The sequence below is a fragment of the Pogoniulus pusillus genome, chromosome Z (assembly GCF_015220805.1).
Source record: "Pogoniulus pusillus isolate bPogPus1 chromosome Z, bPogPus1.pri, whole genome shotgun sequence".
Lineage (NCBI taxonomy): Eukaryota > Metazoa > Chordata > Aves > Piciformes > Lybiidae > Pogoniulus > Pogoniulus pusillus.
In genome coordinates, this window is record NC_087309.1 from 8,225,328 (window position 1) to 8,251,077 (window position 25,750).

The following is a 25,750-nucleotide window of genomic DNA, read 5'->3' on the forward strand; positions in this document are numbered from 1 at the left end:
AGAGCAATGAGGTCAGCCCTGAGCCTCCTCTTCTCCAGGATAAATAGGCCCAGCTCCCTCAGTCTCTCCTCACAGGGCTGTGTCCCAGGCCTCTCACCAGCTTTGTCACTCTTCTCTGGACATGTTCCAGCACCTCAACATCTCTCTTGAATTGAGGAGCTCAGAACTGGACACAGCACTCAAGGTGTGACCTGACCAGTGTTGAGTACAGGGGCAGAATAACCTCCCTTGTCTACTGGCCACACTGTTCCTGATCCAGGCCAGGATGCCATTGGCTCTCCTGGCCACCTGGGCACACTGCTGCCTCATCTTCAGCCTACTATCTATCAGTACCCCCAGGTCCCTTTCTTCCTGGCTGCTCTCCAGCCACTCTGTCCCCAGCCTATAGCACTGCTTGGGGTTGTTGTGGCCAAAGCGCAGAACCCTGCACTTGGCCTTGTTAAATCTCATCCCATTGGCCTCTGCCCACCCATCCAGTTTGTCGACATCCCTCTGCAGGGCTCTCATATCCTCCAACAGTTCAACACCTGCCTCTAGCTTGGTGTCACCTGCAAACTTACTGATGATGGACTCAATATACCTTTTGGATGCTCCCGCTGAAGGGTCTGAGGATCCCAGAGTTCTTCTTTACAGCATCATAACTAGGTACTCCACCAATAAATATTTCAGAGCTGCACTTAATTTGTGTGAAAGCCCCCTGAAAAGATCATAAGAATAGCATTTTATTAGAGCAGCTGGAACCATGCTTATGTCTTCTCATTAGCTGATACAAAATGTTACATCTTACTTTAATGCCTTTTTACTTCTGTTAATTGTATTTCTTTGCAAAATTCTTTAAAGGATGCCACTGTAAGACACTTTCTCCTGACTGGACTTTATCTTAATGAGAATTAGCTCCAAATCTTCAATTATTTTGAAAGAGGAATTCTAGAGGAAGAGGGAAAGGAGACTGACTTCTGATTTCTAACTGCACTCTAGCTACACTCGCAAAGGCTTGAGGAACACTGATGTAGATCTAGCACCAGAACAAGGTTCATAAAGTTAACATCAGAGCAAACCACATAACAGAGACTCATTTAGCATTTCCAATATCTAAAATAATAACACATTGCAAGCTAAGGGGCTGAATGAAAGAAATGTTGAGTTAGTATTAATTACCAGAAGCAGTTGCTCAGGGTATCTGATGGGACTAATTAGAATCACAGAATCATAGAATCAACCAGGTTGGAAGAGACCTCCAAGATCATCCAGTCAAAACAATCACCCAGCCCTGTCCAATCCACTAGACCCTGGCACTAAGAAGTCTCACCAGGGCAGAGCAGAGGGAAAGGAGAACCTCCCTTGATCGGCTGCACACACTCTTCTTAATACATCCTAAGATCCCATTGGCCAATGGGATCTTGGGTCCTGGAGTGACCTGAAGGATGCTTAACAGCTAAGGATAGGATAACTCTGTAACTCCAGTTCAGCAGAAGCTCCTGTAATTTCTCTTTTTTATGGAATTTCACAGCCAAGTTCCTTCTGCAGCTGCACTGCAGCACTTGCAGATAAAAAAATAAGTCTTCATCTTGACCCATATGTTTAAGACTGCTCTGTTTGAATGTTTCCCATTCAATCTGATTCTTGACACACATTTGGATTTTCAATTTATCTACATTTTCCAATAAAGGTCTAAGCTTTAAATATATTTTCCCAGTTTGCAGAAAAATCTGTGCATACTACTGTTGACAGAATTTGGAGTCTGGCTTTCTGGCCACACTTTAGGAAGGAACAGAAGACATTATCTAAGCAGCTCTTGCCTTGGGCCCTTGGGATAAAAAAGTACCTCAGTGCATGCATTTGAGTATCTAGAGTGAATACTCAGTCCAGTACAAGCAAAATTTCACCTTATTACAATTGACTCACCATGACCTCTTGGTGACTGAAGGATAAAAAAGCAAGTCATCAAATGTCATCAAATTCCTGCCCTTGCTATGACCTGAAAATTACTTTTGCATGGAGAAGAAAAATAAACAATTCTCTTTTGGTCTACTTCTCCAGCACAATATTCAGAGGGTGGTAAACAGGAGACTTGGTGCACATAATATCCAGTATCATCATGATGCGTCCATAGTGCACACGCTCATCTGAGTTGGCCACAGCCTCTAAGTATCAAGCACAGAACCTCAAGAGCATGAGTTAAGCAAGCACAAAACTGATTCCAGTTAAAAGGCAAAAGCAGATAAGGTTGTATTTGTTGTGGAGGGCCCATAGGCCCGAAAAATAGGCTTATTGACTAGTTGACTGGATAAGGCTGGGTGCTAGGTTGGACTGGATGATCCTGGAGGTCTCTTCCAATCTGGTTGATTCTATGATTCTATGATTTCATGCCTTGCCCTGCCTGGACATGTTTTTCTGCCATAACCAGAAGTAAACACATAAAATGAGCACAAAGGGGCACAGCAGGCCTGATGCCATAAAGTCTGGCCTGCCCAGGACCCCTGATTGTGTAAGGTGGTTGTGTGAGCCCCCACACGCCCAGCCTGTGACTGCCTAGTGTAAGGCTCGTGTGATCCCCATATTTGGAAGGTCCAGGCTTGTGGCTTCTCCCTATTATGGTAAGGTTTGGCTGACTGCCAACCTAATTGGTCATTCTAGTGCCCAAAAGGGCCATTAATACCAGCCCACATTTAATAAATGGGGGTACACAGGTAAACAAAGTGCTCAGGCTCCCCCGCATCGCTTGCTCACGCACTTGCTCTCATTATTAAGCTTAAGCCTGCCATTACCTACAGAGCTCAGTCTCCTGTGCAGCCACGTATCCTATTGCACACCTGCTGCCTTATTGTTGCCTGGTAAGCACCACTGCTGCCAAGTTATCAGGAAGCAGACCCCACTTGTCTGCATGCAATCAGCCTCTGTAGCCAGCGTGAGACCGTGCTGACACTGCACAGCATCGTACTCCTTCTGCACCCAAAGGTCCTGCCTAAGAATCCCTGGACAGAGCGTCCAGGAGAAGCCAGGAGACAAGGGCAGAGATTGCATCCTTCCCCAGGAGAACAAGGTCAGAGACTGTTCTTTCCCCTGAAGATGGGAAGATTCTCCTTTCCCCTCAGCTGGGAGGATTCCAGCTTCGAAGTCCATGGGCAAAGACTCCCCTGAAGTTTGGACACTGGTATAGGCTGTGACATAGCCCCAGAGGGTGATGGATAATTTGTAAGAATTTGTAAGTACATGCTTTAATGCCTCTGTGATTTCTATTGCCTCCTGCCATAGAGCAGAAAGAGCTTTCAGCCCACAGGCTGGGCAAGCAGCATATTGTCCTGGAATCCTGTATACCCCTAAATTCCTCTCCCTCTGCGGTTCGAATGGGAGAGGAAAGGCATGAAAGGGGCTGTTTCCCCCTCGCCCTGCAGGCGTGAAGGGGGAGAGCAAGGGGCCCTTCTGGCATGAGGGGTGCCCGTGCAGTGCCCGCGCTGGAATCGGGCTGTGGTCTTCACGCCTAGGAAGTGGTAACTCTGCTCTTTGTCTAGGAAGGGTATAAATATTGGGGGACTTCCTGCCTTTGGGGTTCCGGCCTTAGAGATCATGCCTGCTTGAGCGTTTGTGCCTGCCTGAGACTTCTCCCCCCACTTCGCCTGGCCTGGATAGATTCTACAGAAAGAGCCCAGCGTTCTGGCTTCCACCCATTAGTGTCCTTTGCGCACCTGAATACCTCTTAACGACCCTCTTAACAAGGGCATCAGAAGAGAGAGGGAGAGCACAGGTCACTGGACCACGTCAGCCTGACTGTGAGTTATTTTGGCTCAGCTTTATTATTAAGTGGGAAACGCTACTCATTTAATAGCTAAAAAGCCTTTTCCAACTTCTGACTTCCAAAATAGTCAGATTACCTATGGCAGCTGTGTAGACCTTCTTAAACGAACTGAATCTGGTAACTAAAACTAAATTAATTTCTGTACATAGTTTGGGGGTGGGCTTTTGGGAAAACAAAATAACTCTATTTTTGTGTAAATCCCTGACTCGGCCACATTAATTCCCTGCCTCCACAACACGTATTGACCCCAAGCAGCATTAACCTGCGGGGAAACTCCTCTCTCTGTTTATACTTTGAATTGTTTGCTAGTTATTAATAAGTTATGGTCTGATATTAATCCTAGAACATCTTTCATAACCGTGTAGATCCTTTTAATATTAAAATTCAGTGGTTGGTGGTGGCAAGAGTTCAGAATATTGAAGTTAATAAATATATAGAATATTATCTCGCACCAATTGATTTCTCCCCTCCACCACATTTGGCGTAGGCAGCAGAATACCTCTCCACAACAGTATTTCAGCTGCCTTTACAATGGACTTCAGAGGGATAAATTCATGTGCAAATTTCCAGTTCCAGACTTGGCAAAAACAGGTCTCTAAAGCATGCACCACTTTAAGCTTACAAGAGTTTTGAGAGCAGCCTATGTAGTTCACCACACAAACATCTCACAGTCTGACAGCTCTATTCATGACAGGCTGTGTCATGTGCTTACCTCTGCCATCCCCTCCACTGGCTTTTGCTTGTCCACTTGCAAGATACCATTCTTGGCTGTGCGAGACACTCGCAGCTCATGCCACTGACCCAGAATGACAGGTTCTTCGCTCCTGTTTCAAGAGGAACAAAACCTGCAATTATTTTATGCTTCTGTCTTTCTGATATTTTAAAGTAATGTTGTGATGTTTAAAAAAGCCCCCATATCCTCTGGGATGATTTTCACTGTTCCTTCCTTATAAGCACTCTACTTTTACTTATGAACTAAATCTTTCTGTGATTGGCGTGCATTTCATCTGCCTCCAAGACAACTTTTATGCTCAGCCATTTATAACACACAAAGACAAAGTTTTGTTTCAGCTGTACATCCCCATTTCATAATGACATAAGCCTTGAGATAAAGCTTCCCACATAATGCTCGATCTAGTTCCACATTCTTTCTCCTCTTTTAAAACAGAAGTGCTTTGTGTTGGCTTGTCAGGTCTATTTATGCAGCTTGTTACAGGGAGAGCTACACACACACACATACTCAGCCTGTCTGCTATACATTAAGGGGAAGTAACTAAAATATGATCTTAATGATGTGATGAGATCCTGCCTAGGAACAATAATCCCCAGTTGTGCAAAGAATTCACCAGTCTCAAAGGGAGCATTTTAAAACTACTCATGCAATCTTAATCAGTTGAGCACTAATACAAACAGCAGCCTACGCAAAGGGCAAGACCACAACTTCCTTTAGAAGTTCCACAGACAACACCAAGTTGGGAGCAAGTGTTGCTCTATTAAGGTAGGAGGGCTCTGCAGAAGGACCTGAACAGGCAGGACAAATGGGCACAGTCCAGCACCATGAGTTTAAACAAGGCCAAGTGCCGAGTTATGCTCTTTGGCCACAACAACCCCATGCAGTGCTACAGGTTGGGGACAGAGTGGCTGGACAGCAGCCAGGAAGAAAGGGAACTGGGGGTACTGATTGCCAACTGAACATGAAGCAGCAATGTATGGGGGAGGCCAAGAGAGCCAATGGCATCCTGGCATGTATCAGAAACAGTGTGGCCAGCAGGACTAGGGCAGTCCTTCTGTCCCTGTACTCAGCACATCTTGAGTTCTGTGTCCAGTTCTGGGCCATCCCACTTCAGAAAAATGTTGAGGTGCTTGAATGTGTCCAGAGAAGGGCACCAAGACTGGTGAGGGAGCTGGAGCACAGGCCTGTGAGGAGAGGCTGAGGGAGCTGGGGGTGTGCAGCCTGCAGGAAGCTTGGGGCAGACTTTATTGCTCTCTACAACTACCTGAAGGGAGGTTGTAGCCAGGTGGGATTGGGCTCTTCTCCCAAGCACTCAGTAACAGAACGAGAGGACACAGCCTCAAGCTGCACCAGGGCAGGTTTAGGCTGGATGTTAGGAAGAACTTGTTCACAGAAAGAGTGATTGGCATTGGAATGGGCTGCCCAGGGAGGTGGTGGAGTCACCTTCCCTGGAGGTGTTTAAGAGGAGGCTAGATGAGGCACTTAGTGCCGTGGTTTAGTTAATTAGAAGGGCTAGATGATAAGTTGGACTGGATGACCTTAGAAGGCTTTTCCAACCTGGTTAATTCTGTGATTTCTTTCAAATGCCATTTCACATTAATAAAAGTATTTTATATCTCTATATTATCTTGCGGCTTCTCCTCTAGGAGCAATGAAAACTTGTGTTTGAGTCAACAGTCAGTCAGAAATTGTGATTACCTGGGATAACCTGAGTGCCTCCTAGTCTTCAGTGAAAAAATACCAAGTGGGGTGAAATACTGTTTTGCATTCTCATGGGATCAGGCCCAGCCAACATGAGTTTAGGAAGGGAGGTCCTGTCTCACCAACCTGATCTCCTTTTATGATCAGGTTACCCGCCTGGTGAATATGGGGAAGGCTGTGGATGTAGTCTACCTGGACTGTAGCAAAGCCTTTGACACTGTCTGCCGCAACAAGCTCCTGGCCAAGCTGGCAGCTCATGGTTTGGACAGATTCACTCTGTGCTGGATCAAGAACTGGCTGGATGGCAGAGCCCAGAGAGTGGTGGTGAATGGTGCCACATCCAGTTGGCAGCCAGTCACTAGTGGTGTTCCCCAGGGATCAGTGCTGGGCCCAGCCCTGTTCAATATCTTAATTGATGATCTGGACGAGGGCACTGAGACCAGCATCAGTATGTTTGCAGATGACATCAAGCTAGGAGCAGGTGTGGATCTGTTGGAAGGTAGGAGAGCCCTGCAGAGGGACCTGGCCAGGCTGGATGGGTGGGCAGAGGCCAATGGGATGAGACTGAACAAGGCCAAGTGCAGGGTTCTGCACTTTGGCCACAACAACCCCAAGCAGAGCTACAGGCTGGGGACTGAGTGGCTGGAAAGCAGCCAGGAGGAAAGGGACCTGGGGGTACTGGTAGATAGTAGGCTGAAGATGAGGCAGCAGTGTGCCCAGGTGGGCAAGAGAGCCAATGGCATCGTGGCCTGCATCAGGAACAGTGTGGCCAGTAGACAAGGGAGGTTATTCTTGCCCTGTACTCAACACTGGTCAGGCCACATCTTGAGTACTGTGTCCAGTTCTGGCTTCCTCAATTCAAGAGAGATGTTGAGGTGCTGGAGCATGTCCAGAGAAGGGCAAGAAAGATGGTAAAGGGCCTGGAGCACAAACCCTGTGAGGAGAGGCTGAGGGAGCTGGGCCTGTTTAGCCTGGAGAAGAGGAGGCTCAGGGGTGACCTCATTGCTGTTTACAACTACCTGAAGGGAGGTTGTAGCCAGGTGGGGGTTGGTCTCTTCTGCCAGGCAACCAGCAACAGAACAAGGGGACACAGTCTCAAGTTGTGCCAGGGCAGGTCTAGGCTGGATGTTAGGAGGAAGTTGTTGCCAGAGAGAGTGATTGGCATTGGAATGGGCTGCCCAGGGAGGTGGTGGAGTCACCGTCCCTGGAGATGTTCAAGCAAAGCCTGGATGAGGCACTTAGTGCCATGGTCTAGTTGACTGGATAGGGCTGGGTACTAGGTTGGACTGGATGATCTTGGAGGTATCTTCCAACCTGCTTGATTCTATAATTTTATGATTCTATGCCACTTACACATAAAAATGAAAGGAGGTTACATTTGAAAATTAAAGAAAAAATATAATTTGAGGTAGTGATCCACAGTGATTCAATGCTGATTAAAAACGGTATGCAGTTAAAATAAAATTAAACCATCAATTTACTTCTTTTCCTCAACATTCAACACAAGCTATGAAATATGCCCTTTTTTTCCCTTTCTTTTTTTTTCTCAAAGACTATTTTCATGTATTTGCACAACACTGGTGACATTACTTTGATGTGATTCAATAAATATCCATTAAAACTAGGTATTTTTTTCTTATAGATTAGCATTTAGGGTTTAACTACTTCTGGTTAATTAATAAGTAACAAAATGTGATCACCTTGAACAAGTCACCATAGAAGAAATATATAGAAACCAAACAGGCTTGGGTAATTAATAAGTGGCAATATATACATTTTATCTCCTCTTCTGATTATCCTTCTGGTGAAGGTTATCATCATGATAACCTTCCTGCTCTGCTAGCTTTAACTACAATTAATCATAGAATAAACCAGGTTGGAAGAGACCTCCAAGATCATCCACTCCAACCTAGCACCCAGCCCTATCCAGTCAACCAGACCATGGCACCAAGTGCCTCATCCAGCTTTTCTTGAGCACCTCCAAGGTCGGTGCCTCCACCACCTCCCTGGGCAGCCCATTCCAATGCCAATCACTCTCTCTGGCAACAACTTCCTCCTAACATCCAGCCTAGACCTCCTCTAGCACAACTTGAGGCTGTGTCCTCTTGTTTTATTGCTGTTGCCTGGGAGCAGAAATCAACCCTCACCTGGCTACAGCCTCCCTTCAGGTAGTTGTAGACAGCAATGAGGTCACCCCTGAGCCTCCTCTTCTCCAGGCTGCACACCCCCAGCTCCCTCAGCCTCTCCTCACAGGGCTCTGCTCCAGGCCTCTCACCAGCTTTATTGCCCTTCTCTGGACACGCTCCAATATCTCAACATCTCTCTTGAACTGAGGAGCCCAGAACTGGACACAGTACAATTAGGGGTGATTAGGCCTTGCAGAGTCATCCCTTTAGAGCTGCTGCACATTTCTTGGATCCACAGGCTTTAGAAAGCAGCATGTGTTTGCCAATGTTTTCTGCACACACTTGAACACTTCTGGCTCTTCCTGTGCTGTGGGGTTAATGACTACTTTCCCTCATATAAAACAAACCTTTAAAAAAATAAACCAAATGATGAAGATTTTGGTCCTGCAAATGCCTGGCCAAGGGCAGTCTCAGGGGATAATAAATTGTCATCTGAGATATTCTGATAAATAGCTCCACTTCTGCATCCACCTGTCCGTTTGCCATCCCTGCTCACTCCTGAGCCTCCTGTGTACCTGGTGCTGCTTCCATCCCAGGACATCACAGACAAATCTCAAGCCTCACCAGCATAAGCTTTCCAACTTCTCTCCTGACATAAATAAATGAGCTTGGCTCACGCTATCCTATGGAAGAGATAGGTAGGATGAGCAGAGCTGTATGCCTGTTTCAGACAAAGAGTAGGTATGAAGTGGTATAATGAGGATCAAGAATAACTTTTAAGAGGATATTAGTTAAGCAGAGAATCTACTTATCTTAATTAATCACTGTCAGAGCTACTGATAGGATGTGAGTTGCACATGGTATCTAGACAAAGGAGCTGAATGGGTCATCCTGACAGCTTTCTACAAAGCTTGGTGTTCTCTTGAGTCTCTGTCATTACCTAGGTATCTCACCATACCCTTTCCCCCCATTAGATGTGAGTCAGCTGTCTTCTTACACTTTTGTGCTGGTGTGAGGCTCACTGGAATATTATAATAAGAGAAATTAGATCATTGGTTGTGAAAGAAAAATAATCATAGAATCATAGAATCAACGAGTTTGGAAGAGACCTCCAAGATCATCCAGTCCAACCTAGCACCCAGCCCTAGCCAGTCAACTAGACCATGGCACTAAGTGCCTCATCCAGTCTCTTCCTGAACACCTCCAGGGACGGTAACTCCACCACCTCCCTGGGCAGCCCATTCCAATGGCAAATCATTTTGAATCATCCATTGGTTTGCTGAGAGGTATAAAAAGCCAAAAAGCAAACAATGTGTCCCATTCTGGTCTGGGATGCTGCTCCCCTTTGCTTCTCCTTCGCTCTGCCCTAATATGTCTCCACTGATCTTGACTAGCATATAACAACATAAGCTTTGCTGGGTTGTTTTGTTTGTCTGTCTGGGAAAGCAGAGAGAGAAAGAGAGGGTAGCTTTGAGCCCCTTCTGGGCAGTTTATTTGTCCAGGAAGGAGTTTGGACTTCTGTATTATTTCTAATTTGTATATAACTGTAAACACCTGTTTACACTGTAAATAGATTGTGTATATATGCTTGTAAAGTTAGCTTTGCTGTAAATATGGCTTCATCTTAGTTCCAAGCTGTCTGAGCTAGCCTAGTAAATTTCAATAGTGAGGGTGGGGGCGAAGTTCCTAACCCACCATAACTTTCTTATAGAAAAGAGCAGTTGCCAATTCAGCCACATTTTACAAGCCCCTATCTCAGTTAAACTTCAGCACAAGGTGTTTTGAGACACTACAGTGTATTTTGGTGGGGGAAAACGATGTGTATTTCAGTGTCTTATGTTTGGCAGTCATAGGAATGCGATGACTGTAATCAGCAGAAGATTGAGGGCTATAGAAAGAAGGGCCACTTTGGGTTGGAGCAAAGGTCTCTGACATCAGCTATTTCTGCCACAGGAAAAACAGGGCAAGTATGGAGTGATTCTTCCCTTGATATATCCTTTCAGCTTCTGGCAACTTGTTCCTTAGCCATTTCCTGAGTCAAAGGCTGCATCCGTACAATTGTGTTTCATGTCTCTCAATGGAGCTTTATTCAAATGTATCTAATTTTTAAAAATCTATTTATAGTTCTGGCATCTGTAACATGCAGTGACAATCAGTTTCCATAGCTTACTTATGTGTCATCTAAAAAAAGGAAAAAAAAAACAAAAGAAAAAGTCTTATTTTCTTTGTTTGCTGCTTTTTGGTTTGCAGTTTCACTGGGATCCTTCTCATTTTTCCATCTTGAAAAAGAAAATATAGAATTATCACTCCTTACTTATCCTCATGTCATTGACAATTTAAAAATCCAGTTCTGGAGCCCCCATTACAAGAAGGATGTGGACGTGCTGGAGCGTGTCCAGAGAAGGGCCAAGAGGATGCTCAGAGGACTGGAGCTGCTCTGCTATGAGGACAGACTGAAAGAGTTGGGGCTGTTCAGTCTGGAGAAGAGGAGGCTCCCAGGTGACCTCATTGTGGCCTTCAAGGATCTGAAGGGGGCCTACAAAAAGGCTCAGGAGGGACTTTTCAGGATATCAGAGAGTGACAGGACTAGGGGGAATGGAGCAAAGCTGGAGATGGGGAGATTCAGACTGAACACGAGGACGAAGTTGTTGAGCATGAGAGTGGTGAGAGCCTGGAATGGGTTGCCCAGGGAGGTGGCTGAGGCCCCACCCCTGGAAGTGTTTAAGACCAGGCTGGATGGGGCTGTGGGCAGCCTGATCTAGAGTAGGGTGTCCCTGCCCATGGCAGGGGGGTTGGATCCTTGTGGTCTCTTCCAACTCTTGACTTAAACACCTTCAGAGATGAGGCTTCCATCACCTCCCTGGGCAACCTCTTCCAGGCTCTCATCACCCTCATGCTGAACAACTTCCTGCTCATATCCAGGCTGAATCTCACCACCTCCAGCTTTGCTCCATTCCCCCTAGTCCTGTCACTCCCTGAGAGTCTAAAAAGTCGCTCCCCAGCGTTTTTGAAGGCCCCTTTCAGATATTGGAAGGCCACTAGAAGGTCATCTTAGAGCCTTCTGCTCTCCAGACTGAACAGCCCCAGCTCTTTCAGTCTGTCCTCATAGCAGAGCTGCTCCAGCCCTCTGAGCACCCTCGTGGCCATTCTCTGGACACACTCCAGTATCTCCGCATCCTTCTTGTAATAGTGGCTCCAGAACTGGATGCAGTATTCCAGGTGAGGTCTCAATAGTGTGGAGTAGAGGGGGAGAATGACTTCTCCCTCAAACTGCTGGCCACACTTCTCTTGATGCAGCCCAGGATCTGGTTGGCTTTCTAGGCTTGAAGAGAACACTGCTGGCTCATGTTTTGCTTCTCATCCACCAGCACCCCCAGGTCACTCTCCTCAAGGCTGCTCTCCAGCCACTCGCTGCCCAGCCTAAACTGGTGATTTGGATTGCCTTGACCCAGATGCAGGACCTTGTATATACAAGTGTATATACACTTGTAAATTTAGCTTTGCTGTAAATGAAACTTTATCTTACTTCCAAGCCATCTGAGCTGGTCTGTTAAATTTCAGTAGCTGGTGAGGGAGAAGTTCCTAACCCAGCACAATCATCTGCAATTAGATGGTGGTGTGACGCGGTAACAGTGAAGCACAAACTTCTGTAGGAAGAAAACCTTGTCCCTTTGAATAGAGTTTTAGTGTTTCTGTGCTTTGATCTTAGAATCATAGAATCAACCAGGTTGGAAGAGACCTCCGAGATCATCCAGTCCAACCTTTCACCCAGACCTATCCAGTCAACTAGACCATGGCACTAAGTGCCTCATCCAGGCTTTTCTTGAACACCTCCAGGGACGGTGACTCCACCACCTCCCTGGGCAGCCCATTCCAATGGCATTCCATTCTTCTTTTGAAGAAGCAGGTGCTAGAAACTGATGGATTCCCATACTTTCTCCCAGTCCTCCTTCTCCTGGAAGGCACTTCTGGAAAAGAAACATGAGGGGCACCCTTTACCTGATAACAGCTGTTCCTGAGCCACAGTCGAACCTGAACTCCACATAACCAGCCACCATGTTAATGGAGAGGAAGTCCTTGCTGTCGGTGTCGTAGCTGTACAGAAGCACACCAGTCTCTAAATCTGGACGAAATATCATCTCAAACTCCATGAAGGAAAGGTAGTTCTGCGGTTCCAAGGGCCAGGCTGTGCTGGCAAATGATCTTAAGGACTCGTTGAACTGAGGTATGGCCAACGTGAGTGCTGGAAATGCAGAACACACAAGAATGTAACTTGACTGACTCTTACCAACCAATATCAGTTTCCTTTGTCAGGTACTTAGAGCTCACAATTAGAAAATGGGTCTAAACACTTCAATTGCCAAATTAAATTATTATTATTATTATTATTATTATTATTATTATTATTATTATTATTATTATTATTATTATTATTATCATCCTAGCATTGCATCCTTCCCTAATCCCTTCCTTTTCCAGGGAGATATTTGTATTATCAAGCTTCGTGCCTCTTTTCTTTAATGACTCACTACAAAGGTTTTCAAAGCAGCAACCTTGCACACACAATAGGTGGTGGTATAAAAAGTTCTGCAGCTCAGAAAATCGTTCTATATAGCTATTTGTTTGTACCTCTGTGATTTCGGCAGGAAATTGACACTGAGTTTTTACATTTCAGAACATACAATGGACACTGATGTTAGGAGAATGATGGGGAATTTTTTTTTTTTTTGGGGGGGGGATGCTCTTGTGCATCTGTGGAGTGGTAATTATTTCATCTTTTGAAACATATGTGTGAGATGCTTAACTGTAATTCGTTTAAATGAGGGAAAAGGTTATAGAATCCCTGAACACAGGCTGTGAGAGTTGGGGCTCCTCAGCCTAGAAAGAGAAGGCTTTGAGGAGACCTTGTAGTAGCTTTCCAGTATCTGAAGTGGGCTACAGGAGGGCCAGGGAGGAACTATTTACAAGGTTTTGTAATGACAGGATGAGGAGTAATGGGTTTAAAATGGCAAAGGGTAGATTCAAAGTAGATGTTAGGAAAGGATTCTTTCCAGTGAGGGTGGTGAAACACTGGCACAGGTTGCCCATGGAGGTTGTGGATGCTCCCTGGAGGTGTTCAAGGCCAGGCTGAAAGAGACCTTGATGACCTGTTCTAGTGAGAGGTGTCCCTGCCTATGGCAGGGTGCTGGAACTGGATGATCTTTGAGGTGCCTTCCTACCTAAACCATTCTGTGATTCTGAGATGGATGCAGCCCCAAAACAAATGATGAGAGAGGATCTCATTATTCATTTCAAAAAGATAAGAAACACGTACTCATTCCTATAACTGTAACAGCATAAGACCTCCTTGGACATCACTTTGTGGAAAATACCTTGAGCGCTAGGTCATAGAATTGTTTGGGTTGGAAGAGAACTTTAAGATCATCACTCCCAACTGTTAACCTCATCATAGAATCATAGAATCAACCAGGGTGGAAGAGACCTCCAAGATCATCCAGTCCAACCTAGCACCCAGCCCTAACCAATCAACTAGACTATGGCACTAAGTGCCTCATCCAGTCTACTCTTGAACACCTCCAGGGATGGTGCCTCTACCACCTCCCTGGGCAGCCCATTCCAATGCCAATCACTCTCTCTGCCAACAACTTCCTCCTAACATCCAGCCTATACTTCCCCCGGCACAACTTGAGATTGTGTTCCCTTGTTCTATTGGTGGTTGTCTGGGAGAAGAGACCAACCCCCACCTGGCTTCAGCCTCGCTTCAGGTAGTTATAGACAGCAATTAGGTCAGCCCTGAGCCTCTTCTTCTCCAGGCTAAACAACCCCAGCTCCCTCCAGCCTCTCCTCATAGGGTTTGTGTTGCCATCTCTCCACTAACCCGCGTCCCTCAACACATCTATGCATCTTTTAAATATCTCCAGGATGGTGACTCCACTGCCTCCTTGGGCAACACATGCAAATATATAACACACACAAAGAAATACAAGCAGCCCAGCTTCTTCTCACCTTCTTCACAATGATGACCTTTAAAGCCAAGAGGGCAAAGGCAAATGTATGAATCTGCTTTGCTCGCAGCACAGGTACCACTGTTGATGCAGGATGCCTCATCACAGATGCCACTGCTACACTCACCTAAACACAGAGGCAGAACACAGACTGATCAGAGCAGACTGTTAAAGAAGGTTTATCATTGCTATTAATCTATCAGATTTTCTCTGTAAAGTTTTCTCTTCTAAGTTCTTTCCCAATTTGTCAAATGGTGTGCATTTCAGACAAGGTAACACTATTGTTAGCACCAGACCAGCAAGAGATCTTAAAAACAGCAACAATAATTTGTACTTAGTAACAAAACAGGACATTTATAGCTTTCAGTCATTCCCTGGATTCCTTTTCTTTGCCTCTTGTCCTTATCTTTATTTCCTCACAACACAGAAATCTCTCTAGACTGTTTACAAGCACTGCAACTTACTTAATTTCAATTACTTTAAGTGGTTCTTTGTTCACTCTAAACTCATGACATGGTAAGCATGGAAGGTATTAATCACCAGCAGCTAATCTTATTATTAGAAGGATGTTGTCAACCCTCTTTTCAGCAATAGAAGAGATCCTTACCATCAGCAAATGGGCTTTTTAAGAAGCATCAACTAAAATGACAAGGAGGTTATTTCTCCTTGCTAGCATTAAGATGAAGTTGTTGCAGGTTAAATATAATTTAGTCATTTACTTCATGAGACTAATATCAACAAAATTAGATCATGAAGCATTCAAATGTGGCAGAATTGTTTATTTTGTTCGCTTTCTTCTTTATATTAATTTCTGATTAAAGTGATAGTAACTGATTTTACACAGTAAGAAAGGCCAAGTAAGACACTTGCAGTACACAAGTATAAGTACAGCACTTAGAGGGACAAAGTGTTTCTGATAACTGAGAACTGCACATTTATTTTCAGGCACATTGAAATGTCACCTTTGAGATGACACAGGTTAGAGCTGCTCTAACAACCAGCTGCTGGTTCTTCCCAATCACACTGCTGTCCATGGTGGAAAATAGCCTTTTCTTTACATCTCAGAACAGAAACAGCAAAAAACTCTCAGGTCATCTGGTGCAACTACTTGTCAAACCAGATTATCTCCTATTGCACATTTACAGACCTCCCGTAAAGCCTATTTTTTCATTATAGAGAGATAAGATCTGAGTACAGCTGCCACAGGTCAGGGCTCCAGGGCTAACCCAAGGAGAACAAGGAAAATATACAAGGCTCTTAGAAAGAAACAAATTTTACTTCTTCATGGAAGGGGACAATTACCCCCTTTAGATGGCCACATCATGCTCAGCCATGGGAGCAATGACATTCACAGTGCTCCTCTCCTGGACTACACTGCAATGGTTGGGATGAACCAGAGCAGGACAGGCAGCTAGTCTCTGAGATCCCTCACATACTCATCTATTATTACAATAGTGGCAGAAATGAGTGGCACTAGCTCTATTTTATAGATGAGGAAACAGCCAAGACATCTAGGTAAATAAGGATGTAGATGTATAAAGTCTGAGACACAGACAGGAAAACTAACACAGTGCTCATCTTTTCTGCATCTGCTGCACTTAGCCAGTGCTGGCAGCATGCCCAAACTGACAAAAGTTTTACAAAGTCTTTGAGAAACAGAAAAGGACAAGCAAGATAACAATAATGAGACAAGTGGCAGGCTCACTGGTTTAAGCAACAGATTGAACTGGAACAGTATTGGTACTTAATGACAGGCTGCTCTCACACAGTCTCAGTGACCTATTGCAGCTTGGGTCAGCACAGGTGACTACGCCAGAAAGGAAACCCACAAGTACGATAGTTGCATCTTTTAGCTGCAGTGGAAGGCAGCAAGCTACAGTGGGAATACAGGACCTTGCTGCACCTGCTCTGAACAATGATCACTGTGATCAGCCCCTTAGCTCATAGTCTGGTGAGACTTTCAATGAAGCCAGCAGAGATGGGGCAGGAGCAGCATGGAAGCCCCTCCTTCCCACCCTCAATCTGCTGTCCACTTACCACAGCACCTCTGATTTACACACTGTGCCAAGAGGAAAGAAACAAGTGACTGGATATCAGAAATCATCCTTAAACTTCAGTGGAGTTAATATGGCATTTATTTTAAACTTAACTTACATGGGCATATTGTTTGCAAGTCTCTCCTGCTACAGTTTCACCTAACTGTGCACAGTCACATAAAGACAGTAAGGCTCTAGTAATTCAGTTTCAAGTCACACATGACAGAACCCAGCATTGATTTTCATTGATGTTGATTGTTAATACAGTAGTATGTGGAGCATTCATGGAAGAGAATGAAGCTAGCTGCAACCTAAAAGGCAATAGAGATCAGGGCTCTGAGAACTTCAGCAGGGCTTTCACCTCTCTAGCTAAATTTCATGGATTCTCACTCTATTGTGAAATCAGTCTCTGCTTCCAAAGTTCTGTTCTTTTCAGCATCTGTTTCTTGGGCCACTCTGTTATCCTCCTACGTTGCATAGAAGTTGGGTCATGGTATCTAGAGAATACAGAGCAACTGTTTGAAAGTTTCCCATTAATCACTCCCATCTTGGGATGTCAAATGCACAGCTACAGAGAGAAGAAAGATGACTTTGTGGCTGAAGCATGGCATGAAGAGTTCAGTGACATGGGATCTATTTCCTGCTTTTACCACTTGTTTCTGAAACTGGTTTAGTGTTGTTTTAATGGTTTAGATGGGGAGGTCATTAAACCAAGGATTTTGCTGCCTTGACTTAAAGTGCCCAGAGAAACAGAGATGAATAACTAACTAGCTAATTAAATTCCCTATTGTCCCCTTCTTTCATTCTGTATAAGAGTGATAATATTATAATACTACTTCATAAAGCTGTTGGAAGAATTTTTTACATGATGCTTTTCAAGCATACTGTCACTCTTGAAATGAAAACAAGAGATGATTGACAGGAAAGAATATTTGCCTCAGCAGTAGTGGAGTTTAATGGGGAAAAGCCTTCTGTAATAGCCACAGCATTGCTATGGATCTGAAATACCCCTGTTGTTGCTTTGCACAAGTGCAATGATGCCTTTAGGCAAGGCACATTTTGTCGGGTTCATGGCATTTTAAATACAAACACAACGTACATACCATTGATTTCAGATGGTATGACTGTGTCAAGAGCAGAGAGAGGCATCTGGAGAGATACTGGTGCCTATGTCATTATAGCTGCAGTACTGAGTTTCCTGTTTTCCCATGAGAATTGTTTTTCCCATTTATTGTGCAGGTTAACTCTGTTCACAAGGTATAGTAAACGGTGACATTTAGTTGCACAGGGTGATAGATTCTCCCACCACAGGCCCAGCAGAAATGATATGCAAAGACACAGAGAAATCCCATGCCGGACCCTCCACCTCTCAAATCTGGACCACTGCCCAAATAGGCAAAACAGCAAGCCCTGGTTTTTCACTGATTAAAGACCTCATGCCATTACACTTACCGACATCAGCACCACTGAGGGCTTTCCCTAATGGCCAGGCTCTCATATCAATTATCTTTCCGTTGACGCTGAGTGACTGAACACAGCCCTGAAACCCACGGTTAGTGCCTGTGGCTCTGACCAGCCAGTACACACTGGGGGCACCACCAACGTAGAAGGGAGTTCGGAATGTAATTTTGCTGTACTGGCCCTGCAGGGAAAACAAAGTGTGACATGATATAGAACAGACATAACACAGGCAAACTCATTAAACCACACTGGTTTTAATCAATTGGGTTTTTTTGTCTTCACAAGGAACTGTGTCACAGAATATGTAGGTAGCTCATTGGTAATTCCTTGCCATTAGTCATTATTCCAATCAGTCTACCATTTTAAATTACATTTTGTACCCATATCCATCGTGCTAACATGGATTATTAAAAGCACCATATAAACAGTGGTGGAGTCACCATCCCTGGAGGTGTTCAAGAAAAGACTGGATGAGGCATTTAGTGCCATGGTCTAAATGATAAGGCTGGGTGCTAGGTTGGACGGGATGATCTTGGAGGTTTCTTCCAATCTGGTTGATTCTGTGATTCTATGATTAAAAGTCACTATATTCTGTGGTGGAGTAGTGTGATTTGTGTTTTGCTGTAATTTCTTTCATTTACTTTTGCCAAAATACGTTGTCTTTTGGCACTCTTAAGTGCTGGGGGACACAGACCAATGTGATATTGTATTTAGGGCAGAACCTAGCAAGTGCTTAGTGATGACCAATAATAAAATTAAAAACAAACAACAATAAAATAAAAAAACACAACACAACAACAACACAAACAAACAAACAAACAGTAAAAAAGGACAAGGCAAAGACCAATAAAATGACAACTTCAGTAATGTCTCAGTCACTTTCCTATTGCTAAGCTTATTCCCCTTTTCATTGTTTTTCCTTTGCATTAACCTGTGTACAGACACATAAACATAAAAGTTAAGCAACGCTGCTATAGTACACAGGAAACAACAACAGTAAAACCAAATAAAGCAAACAAAAAAAACCCCTAATCAAAAATCCCCCCAAAACAACAAAAAAACCACACACACACAAAAAAAAAAACCACAAAACAAAACAAAACAAAAACACCAGAACTTTTTGATCATAGAATCATAGAATCAACCAGGTTGGAAGAGACCTCCAAGATCATCCAGTCCAACCTATCACCCAGCCCTAACCAATCAACTACACCATGGCACTAAGTGTCTCATCCAGGCTTTTCTTGAAGACCCCCAGGGACGGTGACTCCACTACCTCCCTGGGCAGCCCATTCCAATGCCAATCACTCTCTCTGGGAAGAACTTCTTCCTAACATCCAGCCTAGACCTACCCTGGCACAACTTGAGACTGTGTCCCCTTGTTCTATTGCTGGTTGCCTGGGAGAAGAGGCCACCCCCAACCTGGCTACAACCTCCCTTCAGGTAGTTGTAAACAGCAATGAGGTCACCCCTGAGCCTCCTCTTCTCCAGGCTAAACAGGCCCAGCTCCCTCAACCCCTCCTCATAGGGTTTGTGTTCCAGGCCCCTCACCAGCTTTGTTGCCCTTCTCTGGACATGTTCCAGCATCTCAACATCTCTCTTGAATTGAGGGGCCCAGAACTGGACACAGTACTCAAGGTGTGGTCTGAGCAGTGCTGAGTATCATTGTATCAAGCTCCACCCCATTAATTGATGAGAATATATGTCTTTTACTTCCTACTTTGTTATTACTTATTTATTACTACTTATTCTTGGAAAATCAAGTAAATTGATGATAGGGAAATGCAAGTACACAGAATCGAACTGCCAGGTGCAGTGCATGAGCATTATAATTTGGAAGGATTACGCATATGTGACTTTTGCCATCAAACGTCAGTGGATGATTAATAAATGTGAACATCAGTATTTCATGAGGAAGCTTAAGTGTGAAAACAAAACTTAGGAAGACTTTGTAGTAAAGAGATCTTATTTTCAGCCTGATTATATCTTGGCAATGTTTGGTCTAATGTCATACCTCAGAGAGTCACTTCTTAAGTGGAGATTTTAAGGGCGATGGAGCTGGTGAGCGGCCTGGAGCACAGCCCTATTTAGAGAGGCTGAGGGAGCTGGGGATTTTTAGCCTGGAGAAGAGGAGGGTCAGGGGTGACCTCATTGCTGTCTACAACTATCTGAAGGGAGGCTATAGCCAGATGGGCTTGGTCTCTTCTGCCAGGCAACCAGCAACAGAACAAGGGGGGACAGTCTCAAGCTGTACCAGGGTAGGTCTAGGCTGGATGTTAGGAGGAAGTTGTTGCCAGAGAGAGTGATTGGCATTGGAATGGGCTGCCCAGGGAGGTAGTGGAGTCACCGTCCCTGGGGGTGTTCAAAAAAAAACTGGATGAGGCACTTAGTGCCATGGTGTAGTTGACTGGACAGGGCTGGGTGCTAGGTTGGACTGGATGATCTTCTCTTCCAACCTGGTTTATTCTATCATTCTATGATTCTACTTAAGGGTTGTTTCAAACCCCACTGGCATGTAGAAGAAACACTCAATTATCATGTTTATTAATGGATAGTTTTTTTCCAATATTTCCTGACAGCAGTGACCCCGAGCCTAAAATATTTCTGCCTTTTTTACCCCTGCAATGCCTTCATAATGTTCATAACAATAAATTATATCCCCTGTGGCATATATTTTGACAGGCTGAATAACTCAAGGTTGTCAAGTCTACAGGTGTCCACTGCACACTGCAGCACAGAAACACTCCAAGTGGATCTCTGCTTCAGGAGGGAAAAGTAATTCAGACAGAGTGTGTGGCCGAAGAGATGCCCACAGTGTTTTATGGTAGATATATGTCAGGTCATACAGCTCTGCAGCCTGCCTCCAACCACTAGCCACCTCTTACTGCATTTGGTGCTCCTGCCCCTGGTGGTTTGTCAAGTTTCACTTTTCTTGTAGGTACTCTTACACTATTTAAGTCAAAATGAACCAGGTCAGAAATCTCTAGCATTCTGCTGACACTAATCCAGGTCATTCTAAGTAAGAAGGATTGAGAAGGACTCACTGGAGCAATAAGAGAATCACAGAACCATAGACTTGTTTATTTCGGAAGGGACATTGAGATGCTTGAGCATGTCCAGAGAAGAGCGACGAGGCTGGGGAGAGGCCTCGAGCACAGCCCTACGAGGAGAGGCTGAGGGAGCTGGGATTGGTTAGCCTGGAGAAGAGGAGGCTCAGGGGTGACCTTATTGCTGTCTACAACTACCTGGGGGGTGGTTGTGGCCAGGAGGAGGTTGCTCTCTTCTCTCAGGTGGCCAGCACCAGAACGAGAGGGGACAGCCTCAGGCTGCGCCAGGGGAGATTTAGGCTTGAGGTGAGGAGAAAGTTCTTCACTGAGAGAGTCATTGGACACTGGAATGGGCTGCCCGGGGAGGTGGTGGAGTCGCCGTCCCTGGAGCTGTTCAAGGCAGGATTGGACGTGGCACTTGGTGCCATGGTCTAGCCTTGATCTCTGTGGTAAAGGGTTGGACTTGATGATCTGTGAGGTCTCTTCCAACCCTGATGATACTGTGACACTGTGATACTGTGTTACCATCTCTAAGGTCCAAAGCCCCTGCCATGGGCAGGGGCACTGATCAAGTTGCTTAAAGCTCCAGCCAGCCAGATCTTGAACACTTACAGAGATGTGGCATCCACAGCCTCTCTGGACTACCTGTGCCTGTGTACCACTCTCACAGTGAAGAACATCTTCCACATATCTAATGTAAGCTTTTGGTGCTCTGAGTAATGCAGGCAACTGCTGTGGATGCCTTCCTCAGTGAACAGTATCTCTGGGTAGAGGCCTGTTAGACAAAATTGGTAGATTGCTGGAACTACCAAGTGTCTGGGTTGGTACAAAGGAAGGACTTTTGCAGGGGGTGGACTTGGATGCATAGCATCTTTTAAACTCAACTAGAATTCTGCTGGCAAGAAAAAATGTCATCAGAAACCCAAGAGTGCCCAAGGTCAAGCTGCAGTCACAGGACTACCTACCTGAGATTTCCCTGCCACTGGAGCATCATTGTCCATCCTGAGCCAGCCATTCGTCCCATCTCTGAACAAGGTAACGCTGTGCCAGTTTCCAAGTTTGATTTTGTTTTCACTTGTTATGACTGCAACTCCAGTGCCACAGTTAAATCTAGGAGTACAAGACAGAGAGGGCAAGAGGACAATCTTAAACTAACCAAATACCTGCAAGATGCTTTTAGACTCAAAATACCCTTTTTGCTCCTGGGAACCTCTCTGTTTCTCACTGTATATCAAACAGCATGTCTACATATGCTCTGGTCTGAACGTCAAAGTTCATTATCTCTCTCTCTTCAAGGGAGAAGACTGGGAATTCTCCAGCCATAGCCAAGTGAATTGCAAAGCTTGCCAACAGCTGGAATTGTTTCAAGATGAAGGGTATTGCAATCTGAGTTCCTACTACAACAGTAATTTCTCCTGGGAGTATTTCTAGCTCCCTGGTGAAAGGCAGTGCTACATTAGTAACTCTGTGAATTCCATGTGAAACTCAGTACTGACGGACAAGAAGAGCTCCAGGAGAGTGTCTGTGCACAAAACATGTCATTTTCTCTGACTGCAGCTCAGTGCAGCTGAAGAGAAACACAGCTAAATTACATCACCCATTTTGTTATTCCCCACTTTGAGAGGACTCACACTCCCAAGTAAGGAAATCCCTGAGATAGTCTTTAAAATGCTTCCCTTTCACGGGACTGAAAGAAATCTTCTCCATCTTCATCTAAGAAATCTGCAACTCTCATCTAAACAAGGAATGTAAGATGTAGTTTCAGATCCCTTACTGACAGTGAATCCTTCAGGTGCTGTGAAACTGACTATGCACAGCTCAATACAGCATATCAGAGCATAGAGCATACTATGATAAGCATAGCTTAGAAATATGCAGTGGCTTACTATCATTTCAGGCAAAAGAGTAATGATCCCTGCAATGCCTTGAAGAAAGCTGATTGCTTTGCCTTTATATTGAGGTCTGAGTACAAAAAGTTCAAGAGGGCACATGTCTGCACGTTGAAGATGAGAGGGAAAAAACATAGAATCATAAAATCATAGAATCAACCAGGTTGGAAGAGAGCTCCAAGATCATCCAGTCCAACCTAGCACCCTGCCCTATCCAAGGAACACTGAGGAACACTGAAGATCTGTTGAATTGTGATAGTTTGGGGCTATCTGAAATATTCTAATGAGAGAAATTAAATTACAGGCTGTGAAAAGGAAACAATGGTGATGTCTACTTCACTCATAGGCTTGCTGAGATGCATGAAAACAAGAACACAAAACATAGATTACAGAGCTGCAGTGACTCTCTGTTGCATCTTGTCCCTATACTTTCCTTCCTAACCACCTTTCTCTGTAACTAATCCTTCTGTTTTCTAACCCCCATGGCTGATCCTCCAAACTCACCTTGCATATAAGGCAAAGTCTGGGATAAGGTAGAGGGGTGGGAAGGAGGTGGAAGGGTGGCTGGGAACCCCTCCTGGGGACTCAGGTTTCTGGGAGGGCTGTTGTGTTTCTGTATTACCTTTAACTTGTACATTTCTGTCGATGGCTGTATAGTTTGTAAATACCTGCTTGTATATTGTGCTAGGCTGTAAATATAAAGCTTCCTTTCTTAATTTCAAGCTCAGCTGAGTCTAGTCTGGGTGATTTCATAAGAGTGGGGGGGCAGGTAACACCCAAACCACCACAAAAAATGAAGTAATGAAGTCAACTTTATGCACTTAATGGGGCAGAAGGCAAAGACACAGCATATGTGGTGGTTTGGGTGTTACCCTCCACCCACACACACACTTTGGAAATCACCCAGACTAGATTCAGCTGGCTCTGGAAATATGAATGAAGCTTATATTTACAGCTAGCACAATATACAAGCAGATATTTACATTATATACACTTATAGACAGAAATAGACAAGGTAAAAGGTAATACAGAAACACAACAGCCCTCCCAGAAACCTGAGTCCCCAGGAGGGGCTCTCAACTGCCCTTCCACGTTCTCCCACCCCTCAGCCTTACCCTAGACGTTGCCTTGTGCCTCAAAGGAAGAATGGAGGGTCGGCCAGGGGGGTTAGAAAGCAAATTAATTAATCAGAGAGACAGAGGGTGAGGTTAGAGAGAAATACAGCTCACAACCCAGGCTGTGCCTGAACTGCCTTATCTATGTTTATACTCTTGTTCTTACACATCTCAGCAAGCCTATGTGTGAAGTAGACATCACCATTGTTTCTCTTTCACACCCTGTGACCTAATCCTTCTCATCAAAACATTCTAGCTAGCTTCAAACTAGCACATCATATGTTAACAGAACCAAAAGAGAGCCTGGAAGAGACCTCCAGAGATCATCTAGTCCAACCCCACTGCCAGAGCAGGTTCACCTGGAGCAGGTTGCACAGGACAACTCTGAACGACTCCAGAAATGAAGACTCCATCGCCTCTATGGGCAGTCTGATGGAGTGCTCTTCCACACTCAACACAGAAGAGTTCCTCATCATGTTTAAATGGAACTTCCTATGTTCAAATTTGTGCCTGTTAGTTCTCATCCTGTCCTTGGGCACTACTGAAAAGAGCAAGGAGGGAGGAGGAGGCCAGTGGCCTCTTGAACTGGGGGATGGGGTCAGGGAGCGGTGTGTTCCCCTGGAAATTCATGAAGAATTAGTTCAGGACCTGCTGAGCCACCTGGACACCCACAAGTCCATGGGGCCAGATGGGATCCATCCCAGGGTGCTGAGAGAGCTGGCAGCTGAGCTGGCCAAGCCACTCTCCATCATTTTCCAGCAGTCCTGGCTCACTGGAGAGGTCCCAGGAGACTGCAAAATGGCCAACGTGGTCCCCATCCACAAGAAGGGTCGGATGGAGGAACCTGGGAACTACAGACCTGTCAGCCTGACCTCAGTGCCAGGGAAACTGATGGAGCAGGTTAGCTTGGGGGTGATAAGAGCGCACCTGAGGGATGGCAAAGGGCTCAGGTCCAGCCAGCATGGGTTTAGGAAGGGCAGATCCTGCCTCTCCAACCTGACCTCCTTCTATGATCAGGTGAGCCGCTTGCTGGATGTGGGGAGGCCTGTGGATGTGCTCTGTCTGGACTTCAGCAAGGCCTTTGACACTGTCCCCCACAGCAAACTGCTGGCTAAGCTGTCAGCCCACGGCTTGGATGGCAACACTCTGTGCTGGGTTAGGAACTGTCTGGAGGGCTGGACCCAGAGAGTGGTGGTGAATGGTGCCACATCCAGCTGGCAGCTGTCACTAGTGGTGTCCCTCAGGGATCAGTGCTGGGCCCCATCCCCTTTAACATCTTCATAGATGACCTGGATGAGGGCATGGAGTCAGTCATCAGCAAGTTTGCAGATGACACTAAGCTGGGGGCAGATGTAACTGGGATGGAGGGCAGAAGGGCTCTGCAGCAGGACCTTGACCGCCTGCACAGATGGGCAGAGTCCAATGGGATGGGGTTCAATAGCTCAAAGTGCAGGGTGCTGCACTTTGGCCACAACAACCCCATGCAGAGACACAGGCTGGGGTCGGAGTGGCTGGAGAGCAGCCAGACAGAGAGGGACCTGGGGGTACTGATTGATACCCACCTGAACATGAGCCAGCAGTGTGCCCAGGTGGCCAAGAGAGCCTGCATCAGGAATGGTGTGGTCAGTAGGAGCAGGGAGGTCATTCTGCCCCTGTTCTCTGCACTGGTTAGACCACACCTTGAGTACTGTGTTCAGTTCTGGGCCCCCCAGTTTAGGAGGGACATCGAAATGCTTGAGCGTGTCCAGAGAAGGGCGACGAGGCTGGGGAGGGGCCTTAAGCACAGCCCTACGAGGAGAGGCTGAGGGAGCTGGGATTGGTTAGCCTGGAGAAGAGGAGGC

At 45.4% G+C, this 25,750-nt stretch overlaps 1 protein-coding gene across 1 annotated transcript in view; it reads right to left on the reverse strand.

Moving 5' to 3' along the window:
• EGFLAM (EGF like, fibronectin type III and laminin G domains) overlaps positions 1 to 25,750 on the reverse strand; it is a 128,765-nt gene that overhangs the window by 23,967 nt on the left and 79,048 nt on the right. Inside the window, exons 12-17 of the mRNA XM_064176431.1 lie at positions 21,871 to 22,015; positions 17,850 to 18,039; positions 14,363 to 14,488; positions 12,356 to 12,599; positions 4,509 to 4,620; positions 581 to 697 (exon numbers count right to left, since the gene is read on the reverse strand). Coding sequence (XP_064032501.1) covers positions 581 to 697; positions 4,509 to 4,620; positions 12,356 to 12,599; positions 14,363 to 14,488; positions 17,850 to 18,039; positions 21,871 to 22,015 — 934 coding nt within the window. The remainder of the gene's footprint in view (positions 1 to 580; positions 698 to 4,508; positions 4,621 to 12,355; positions 12,600 to 14,362; positions 14,489 to 17,849; positions 18,040 to 21,870; positions 22,016 to 25,750) is intronic.